Consider the following 9,819-nt stretch of genomic DNA (forward strand, 5'->3'; position numbering starts at 1 on the left):
TTTGGAATTTAAAATATACAAAAGGATCTAAACATAATATTTTTTAAAGAGTGGTGTCTGTTTAAGTTTTAAACACTGTTCTTTATTAAATGCTTAGAGAGCTTTGACTATTGAGGAAGAATCCCCCAAACAGGAAGTTTTCAAAAACTTTCTTGCTGCCAGCTGGTTTGGCTCAGTGGATGGAGCGTCAGCCTGCGGACTGAAGGGTCCCGGGTTTGATTCCAGTCAAGGGCACACGCCTGGGTTGCTGGCTCGGTCCAACGTGCAGGGGGCAATCCCTCTCATCATTGATGTTTCTATCTCTCTCTTCCTTTCTGAAATCAATAAAAATATATTTTTAAAAAAAACTTTCTCACTAAATGTTAATTTGCAACTACAGTATCTATCTATCTATCTGTCTATCATTTCCTTAGATTGTGAGAGCTGCCAACACCTCTTGTAGAAAGCCCTGGGAAGATATTGTGGTCAGACTTTGTCTCTATTTTACTTTCCCCTTTTTTGTTTGATCACTTAGAATATCTCTGAAAATAGAATCCATGTAGTCTAGCAGGTGATTTATAAACATTATGCCCTTTCACTTAAAATGAGACCTTTTGCCCAACCAGTGTGACACAGTGGTTGAGCATCGACCTATGAACCATTAGGTCACAGTTTGATTTCCAGTCAGGGCACATGCCCCGGTTGTGGGTTCAATCTCCAATAAAGGGTGTGTAGGAGGCAGCTGATCAATGATTCTCTCTCATCAGTGATATTTCTATCTCTTTCTCTCTCCCTCCCCCTACCTCTCTGAAATAAAAAAAAGGATTTTCATCAAAAAATAAAGTGAGACCTTTTCTCTATATCTAAATTTGATGTTAAGAACCAAAAAATCAGTTTCTAAGTAACCAAGAACTAATGTTAACATAAGCATGCTTTTAAATTTAAATAAGACATGAAGAGCAAAGTATGAACCCTTTTTAAATGGGTAAGTCTAGCTCTAGCCAGTGTGGCTCAGTTGGAGCATCTTCCTATACACTGAAAGGTTTGATTCCTGGTCAGGGCACATACCCGGGTTTTGAGTTCAATCCTGGTCGGGGCATGTGCGGGAGGCAACCGATCAATGTTTCTCTCTCACATCAATATTTCTCTCCCTTCTGCTCTCTAAATATCAATTTTAAAAATGTATAAATGGACCCAGCTTGCTGGGCTTAGTGGTTGAGCGTCGACCTATGAACCAGGAGGTCATGGTTGATTCCGGGTCAGGGTACATGCTGGGTTGCGGACTCGATCCCCATTGGGGGTGGGGGTGGGGAGTTGCAGGAAGCAGCCCATCAATGTTTCTCATCATTGATGTTTCTATTTCTCCCTCTCCCTTCCTCTCTGAAATCAATATACATATATTTTTTATATATTTTTTATTTTTTATGTATAAATGGGTATGTCTGTATCTGAGGGGAAAACGTCTGTGTTTTCTATCATTCTGTCCTACTTATTTTCACTTGACTTTTACATGGGGCCAAAAGAATTACAAAAGGTTGATTTCACTGCTGGCAGCAAGATGCTTACAGCTGCCATTGTCAACAATGTAATGAGACATTCAAAAACATGAGGAAGAGACAACAGAATAGCAAAACCTAGGACACATTATAACCAAGTTACATCTCTTACAGTGTGACATTCTGTTTCTTTTTTTCTAATTTCTTTTAGGCCAAAATAGACTAAAGAAATAGTGACCCTTCGTTTCTGTCCTGTCCCCTTAAGCTTCCTACACAGTGGCGTTTACGGTGTCCTTTGTGTTCTTCTTTGTTACATGTTGAATTTTTCTGTGTCTGGCAGTTCATGTCATTTATGTGAAGAGAATGTGGATAGTGTGGCACCGTTAATGGACTCCTGTACTAAGGAAGGTTGAGTAGAATCAGTGTTAAGAGGATATACTCTAGAAAAGTATAGATTGAGTAAAATCGGGCAGCAGCAGTCAGGGTTTCTCTAAAGCTAAGGCTGTATATGTTGAACATTTTGACCTGTGAATTTTTTTTTTTTAATCAGGAATCAGAAGTTTATAAATCACCTTGACTTCGTGACTTCCAATGAGACTACCATCTTTTTTTTAAAATATATTTTTATTGATTTCAGAGAGGAAGGGAGAGGGAGAGATAGAAACATCAATGATGAGAGAGAATCATTGATCAGCTGCCTCCTGCACGCCCCCCACTGGGGATCGAGCCCACAACCCTGGCATGTGCCCTTTACCAGAATCGAACCCAGGACCGTTCAGTCCTCAGGCTGATGCTCTATCCACTGAGCCAAACCAGCTAGGGCTATCCTTTCATCTTTTACTTATATAAGCTAGGAGTGAAATAAAAATAGGGTTCTGTTGGTTTTTGCCATTTGAGAATACTTAAAATGAGGGTGACTAAGAAATCCCTGACAGAGACATTGTTTGTTTATTTTTCTTTAGAAGTTAGTAAAGAATTCAAAGTCTTTAGGTAAGCCCTGGCTGGGTGGCTCAGTTGGTTGGAGCATCATCCCTACACCAAAATGTTGTGGGTTCAAATCCCAGTCAGGGCACATACCTGGCTATCTATCTCCCCTCCCAGTCCAGGTGCTTACAAGAGGCAATTCATCAATGTTTCTCTCTCACATCAATGTTTTTTTCCTCTCGGAGAGGGAGAGATAGAAACATCAATGATGAGAGAGAATCATTGATCAGCTGCCTCCTGCACGCCCCCCACTGGGGATCGAGCCCACAACCCTGGCATGTGCCCTTTACCAGAATCGAACCCAGGACCGTTCAGTCCTCAGGCTGATGCTCTATCCACTGAGCAAAACCAGCTAGGACAAGACTGTCATTTTAACCTAGCTCCTATAAGATAAGTGAACATGTCCTAATTTGAGAATGACCATCTCTGGAAATAGAATTGTTGGACTTTTTCTAGAACTTTATGACAAATGACATATTGTGTTAAAAGGACTTTCTACCGTGAAAGTTGTATCCCTTTCTTATTAATAACTATAATGTTGAAGAGAAAATAATTGAAGGAAATATTTATCTTTTTATTTTTTTTTATTTTAAGGATTTTTTAAAATATATTTTTTATTGATTTCAAAGATGAAGGGAGAGGGAGAGAAAGAAACATTAATGATGAGAATCATTGATTGGTTGCCTCCTGCACCCCCCCTACTGGGGATCGAGCCTGTAACCCAGGCATGTGAACTTGACCGGAATAGAACCTGGGACCCTTCAGTCCACAGGACGATTGATGCTCTATCCACTGAGCCAAACCAGCTAGGGCTATCCTTTCATCTTTTACTTATATAAGCTAGGAGTGAAATAAAAATAGGGTTCTGTTGGTTTTTGCCATTTGAGAATACTTAAAATGAGGGTGACTAAGAAATCCCTGACAGAGACATTGTTTGTTTATTTTTCTTTAGAAGTTAGTAAAGAATTCAAAGTCTTTAGGTAAGCCCTGGCTGGGTGGCTCAGTTGGTTGGAGCATCATCCCTACACCAAAATGTTGTGGGTTCAAATCCCAGTCAGGGCACATACCTGGCTATCTATCTCCCCCTCCTTCCCTCCTTCTCACTCTCTCTGAAAGGCAACAGAAAAAAAATATCCTCGGGTGAGGATTAACAACAACAAAAAACTATCAGAAGCTTCGAATTCTTTTGTGGGTAATAACAGGGACCTCAGTATCTAGAGAAAAAGGTCAAGCACATCAAAACTACATGAACCTGCCGAAACCGGTGTGGCTCAGTGGATAGAGCGTCGGCCTGTGGACTGAAAGGTCCCAGGTTCGATTCCGGTCAGGGGCATGTACCTGGGTTGTGGGCACATCCCCAGTAGGGAGTGTGCAGGAGGCAGCTGGTCGATGTTTCTCTCTCATCGATGTTTCTAACTCTCTATCTCTCTCCCTTCCTCTCTGTAAAAAATCAATAAAATATATTTAAAAAAAAAAAAAAAGAAAAAAAACTACATGAACCCACCATTATTTTGGTGGTGGTGTGGTTTTTTGTGTCTTGTATATTTTTTAGGTTTTTTTTTAATTGACTTCAAAGAGGAAGGGAGAGGGAGAAGGAAACAATGATGAGAGAGAATCATTGGTTGGCTGCCCCCTGCATGCCCCACACCAGGGATTGAGCCCACAATCGGGGCATGTGCCCTGACTGGGAATCGAACTGTACAACCTTCTGGTGCATAGGTTGATGCTCAACCACTGGCTGAGTAAAACTACATGGACCCACCATTGTAATAAAGCATTGTAAAGACTTCCTATGGTGTGATTAGAAACCACTGAAGCTGGCCCACCTGTTCTGGAGACAGTTAAAGCCTTTTATTTTGTTCATGACCATTATTTAGATGTTAATTGTGTCATGGAAGCTGATTATGATACACATGTCCTACTAGACAATTTGAGGTGACTTCTCTTAAACTGTGATCCTAAAGAACCCATTTACTTTGGGAGAAGATATGTATTGAATAAAGACACCTTGAAGATATGGTACTGGAAGTTTTGGGTACTGGAACTATAGCTATTGTCCTGCAGAGGATGCTGGTAACTGTTCATCTAGCAGTTTGTTTTTTCTTGACTTTACAGCAATGTATAAATTTGACTACGTTGTGTATTATCTTCATCTATACAGTTACTTAAGTTATCAACCTGCCTTATTTAAGAAGCCAGTAAAACAGAAGTAATAAAAAATGAGGATCCAACAATAAATGTCTAACACTGAAGAAAGAACTGCATCTGTTATATAAAACAATGTAGCCCTAGCTGGTTTGGCTTAGTGGATAGAGCGTCGGCCTGCGGACTGAAGGGTCCCAGGTTTGATTCTGGTCAAGGGCACATGCCCAGGTTGTGGGCTCGATCCCCAGTGGGGGGCATGCAGGAGGCAGCCAATCAGTGGTACTCTCTCATCGTTGTTTCTATCTCGCTCTCCCTCTCCCTTCCTCTCTGAAATCAATAAAAATATGTTTTTAAAAATAGAATAATGTAATCTCACTGACAAATGCCATACTTTATATGAATGGCTGTAAACTGAAGCTTTAACATGAGCTGTGGAGTCTCTGAAAATGTATTTTTGCCCTGCCTGGCATCGCTCAGTGGTTAGAGCATCAGCCTGAGCACTGAAGGGTTTCAGATTCGATTTCCAGTCAAGGACATGTACCTAGGTTGCAGGTTTGATTCCCAGGCCTAGTTGGGGCACATGCAGGAAGCAACCAATCAGTGTATTTCTTGCACATGGATATTTCTCTCTCCCCTTCCCTCTTTCGTTCCACTCTCAAAAGAATCAATGAGGAAGGGGGGAAATATCTATACTCCAGTGAGGATTAACAATAAAAGAAACTAAAAAGAAAATGTACAGTAATCTAAATGAAGAATTTATATTTTTTAAATAATAGGTAGAGGAACTAAAGAAATACTGTTTCTTCTTCCTGACCACTTGTATTGATGTCACTGCATAAATAAAATAGCTAACCTCACTAGAATTACACTGTACTATGTTAGTACACACGTGATGCTAAGCAGATTTGCCTTAAAGAAAAATTTAGGCCGAAACTGGCTTGGCTCAGCGGATAGAGCGTCGGCCTGCGGACTGAAAGGTCCCCGGTTCGATTCCGGTCAAGGGCATGTACCTTGGTTGCGGGCACATCCCCAGTGGGGGGTGTGCAGGAGGCAGCTGATCGATGTTTCTCTCTCATCGATGTTTCTAACTCTCTATCTCTCTCCCTTCCTCTCTGTAAAAGACCAATAAAATATATTTAAAAAAAGAAGAAGAAAAATTTAGAAGGAAATTTTGTTGGTTATCATTGTTTTTAACTCAAGACATGAGGTTGCACCCTGGCCGATGTTGCTCAGTTTGATTGTTGCCCTATGCTCTGAGCAGTTGCCGGTTTGATTCCTGATCAGGGCGCATGCCCAGATTGTGGGCTCGATCCCCAGTAGGGGTTGTGCAAGAGGCAGCCAATTGATGTTTCTCTCATTGATGTTTTTCTCCCTCCCCCTTCCTCTGTCACTCTAAAATCAATAAAAACATATTTAAAAAAAAAAGACATGAGTTTGCATCCATGGTATAACAAATGAACCAAACGTCCCAGCACATACATTACATAGTGTTTTCTCTAATGAAGGTTTTGTATCACCATTTATAATTAACAGCATCTTTTCCAGAAAAAGGTAGAATTAGAAATGATGATTAGGTACTTTAATAAAACCACATTTTGAAATTAGTATGGACTTTGTCTATATTATACTTTTGGTTCTAAGTAGTGTTTGTTTATTAGAATTAATAATATATACTAGGAAGAATGCCTTTAAATCAGATGTTTAACTTGTGATATTTTCCCCAGTTTTGATTAACCATAATTATCAATGGCACTAATTTGACTTTTTGTTTTGTAGTCTCTGGTTTTCAGCAGCCACTGTAAAGCAGTGAGTGGCTACTCAGACCAGGTCATCCATCAGCGGAGATCAGCTACCTCCTCGCTTCGTTGCTGCCTGCTCACTGAGCTACCATCTTTTTTGTGTGTGGCCAGTCCACGAGTAAGTGCCACAGAAGGGAAGAGACAAAGTAGATGGTATTGGAAGAAATAAACAAATTTTCAAGGCATCCATATCGTAAACAACTGTTTTAAGCTATTTGGACCTTGAGAAACATACAGATTCTTAGTATTTAGAAAAAGCGTCCTCACCACCATCTTGGCTTTCCCAAGACAGCACTTCTCACCTTGAACTGGGTTAGTTTAAGAATTGTATTGACCCTGGCCGGTGTGGCTTAGTTGGTTGGAGGCAGCCTCCTATGCGCCAGAAGGTCATGAGTTTGCTTCCCAGTCTGGGCATATACCAGGTTATGGGTTCGAACCCCCTGTCGGGGCACATGAGGGAGGCAACCCATCGTTGTTCCTCCCTCCCTCCTTCCTCCCCTCCCTCACCTGTCCATCTCTCTCTAAAATCAGTAAAGGCATATCCTCAGGTGAGGATTAAAAAATTAAAAATTTAAAAAGAATAGTTGAATGGTAGATAGTTGTGGTTTTTTCCCCCTGACCTTGTCTCTCCTGTAGTTGCTCTCATTTAGTCAGGGGCTCTAATCTACCATGGCAGCAGGCCATCTGTCAGGTAGATTATCACCCAACAACAATTGTGATATTTGACAACAGGTCAGGGACAGTGGAATATTTGAAAAGAAGAGAGAGCCATTTGTCACCTGCGTTGAGGTTTTTGAGGATTTTTCAGAGGAGGGGGCCAGATTGGCAGGGAGATTTGATCTGGCCTTATCGCCTCAGCGCAGTCTCCAAATAACAAAAGGAAACATAACACTCTGGCTTCAAGAAACTTCTTAGTCTGGTGTTCTCACTTTCCTCAGCAGTCCTGCCTGCACTGTGGTTCACAAGTATGTTCCTTCTGAAAAGTGACTGTTGTGCAGTATTTGCCATTTAGCAGTCATGGTCTTATTTATAGACTGGGGGTTTATGTTGCAGCTTTAACTTTGAGCACTGTTGGATTCTTCCTATCACCTGTTTACTAAAACAGGGCACTCCGGTGATTGTTGACAGCATTGCTGCAAAGGCTGCCCCCTTGGCATACTGTGGTGGTTTGCTTTGCTTACGTCTTCTCTCTTCCTGTCCTTATTGATCAGTGCCAGATACAACCTCAGAGAAGGAGATGGAGGGAAGAGAAGCAGAGTAGAGATGTGACTAGACTTTGGTTTGAGCAAAGATCAAGTTTCTGTCTTTCTGTCTTGTTTTCTTTTGCTTTAAGGGGCAACTTCCATAGCCAGGAGACTCTTTAAGAGGCTGACATTTCTTACCCTTCTGTGTGCTTTTTTCTGTTTCCTCCACTCATCCTAGCAAGTTTACTTTTTCACAGTTCTATTCAGAGAAGGAAGAGTCTTTTGAATCTTCCTTAGTGATTTTTCCCACCATCATTTATATCAGCTTGCATCTTTATTAAGTTATCAAAGATCAGAATCCGGCAGAGGGTCCAAAGAAAGATGATGACTGGAAATGAGATGATGATATTCAGTCCCGTGGACTCCTGCCTGCCTAGATTTCTTTCTGCTGGTCCTGTGTTACATGAATTTGATTCCCTTGCTGCTGTCCTCTTCATGTGATTTACATTGATTATCCAGTTGATACGGAGAAATGCACTTTTTTTAGGAAACATCTAAAGCCAGTGCTTCCATAGAAAGCAGCCTTCAGGCTTCATGGTTGTGTGGTTTGTTTCCTTCTCACTCTCCTAATATGACGTGTATACCGCGAGGCCTGATAAGAGGAAGTATAGATTTTTGAGAGCCCTATGTCAAGATATTTTTACTTTTCATATTCCCAGTATTTTATGGAGCCAATAAAAAGTGAGCTGCCTTGAACTATAATTGCATTTATGGACATAAAAATTCTTCGTTTTTACCATTCCAAGGTCTGTAGGCAACCACTCTGAAGAACAATCCTATTTTCTGAACATAGTCACACATCTGCACCCCAACTGTACTTCAGAGTATTGTTTTTGGAGGAGGTAGAAGTCTAAACCAAGGTTGCCAACCTTTTAGACCTCACGGACCACCGGTTGGCAACTGCTGGTCTAAACTGCCATGCATTGTGCTGCTGTTTCCATAAAGAACAATAAAAAGTAGCTTGAAGACTGCCATAGTGTATAAAGATGTGGAAGCAGTTAGAATAGGAGAAAGCTTTTATGATTGGACGAAAGGGCTCCTTTCCACCATCCTACTCAGCCCCTCCTGAAAATGGGAGTACTTACATGATGGTTATGAGGACAGGGAAAAGAGCTTTAAACATGTCTGGGTATTTTATATACACATACACAAATTCTTAACTTTGAGATCAGGCCTGGATTATAAGGCAACATTTCATGCAATGTCTTAATTATATTTATTTCTCACCCATCTGTGATGGAGAGAAACTGACTTCCTTTGAATCCTCAACCTTGGCCTTGAATTAAGACAAATTTTCCTGGCACATGCTATGAAAACTAGGGTCAGTTCAGGAAGAACTGTGCCATTAAGGAAGGAATTATAGGAGCTGTTTTCTCATTAGCCCAGAACATAATTCTGCAGGGGTCATAAACTAGACCTGGAAATTCATCTTATTAAAAAATTGTAGCGCTTGGAGCGGTCACGCTTCTTAGAGCTAGAGCAGGAATATACATGTCCTCAGGAAGGACGCGTTGAATGCTTGAGGAGGCAGCCCCTGAGATACTTTAGTTTAGGAAGTTAATGAAGCAAGAAACAGGTTAGCTTATGTGGTACTGAAAGGAGTATGCATTTCCATTTGTGGGAAGGGGAAAATAGTATGTCATGCTTCATTGCCCCCTGTTTCTGAACCATCAGGAAGACCACGTGGGTCAAGGCTGTCTATCTAGGACAGAGCTGACTTAGAAAGCAGGATTTAAGTAGAAATGGACTTGTTTGCCCCCCTTGAACCTCATGAGTTTGCTGCTTACGTATTCACAACATGACATTCTATGATTCTGCATATATCTTGATCCAGGGCTCCTGCCAAAGAAGCTTATCAAAACATTAAAAAATATTTCACTAAGAACTGTGCCTTGCAAACCTCCCAGTTTCAATCCTGGACTTGGAAGGATATCAGCAAAATGAAAGTTGGGAAATAGGTGAAAGTTTATAACTGAAGAAAGTTGGTTTGTTTTTAAACTATTAAGACTGCCTAGTACTGAGTCCCAGGCAGGGAAAACGTTTTCCCCTGTGTCACTGTGATCGTATTCCTTCAGTCTAAGTTTCTAGCTTTTGATTTTTCATTTTGAGACTGTGGACCCAAAGTCTTTTATATAAGTTCTGCTGATCTACAAAATAAACAACACAACAACC

The 9,819-nt window shown here is 40.9% G+C and overlaps 1 protein-coding gene across 2 annotated transcripts in view; it reads left to right on the forward strand.

Annotated features, from left to right (window-relative positions):
* Positions 1–9,819, forward strand: part of INO80 (INO80 complex subunit) — a 123,329-nt gene that overhangs the window by 61,443 nt on the left and 52,067 nt on the right. For both annotated transcript variants that reach the window (XM_006778077.2, XM_015557571.1), the window contains exon 24: positions 6,381–6,521. In XM_006778077.2, the coding sequence (XP_006778140.1) occupies positions 6,381–6,521 (141 nt within the window). The remainder of the gene's footprint in view (positions 1–6,380; positions 6,522–9,819) is intronic.

The sequence above is a fragment of the Myotis davidii genome, unplaced genomic scaffold (assembly GCF_000327345.1).
Source record: "Myotis davidii unplaced genomic scaffold, ASM32734v1 scaffold46, whole genome shotgun sequence".
Lineage (NCBI taxonomy): Eukaryota > Metazoa > Chordata > Mammalia > Chiroptera > Vespertilionidae > Myotis > Myotis davidii.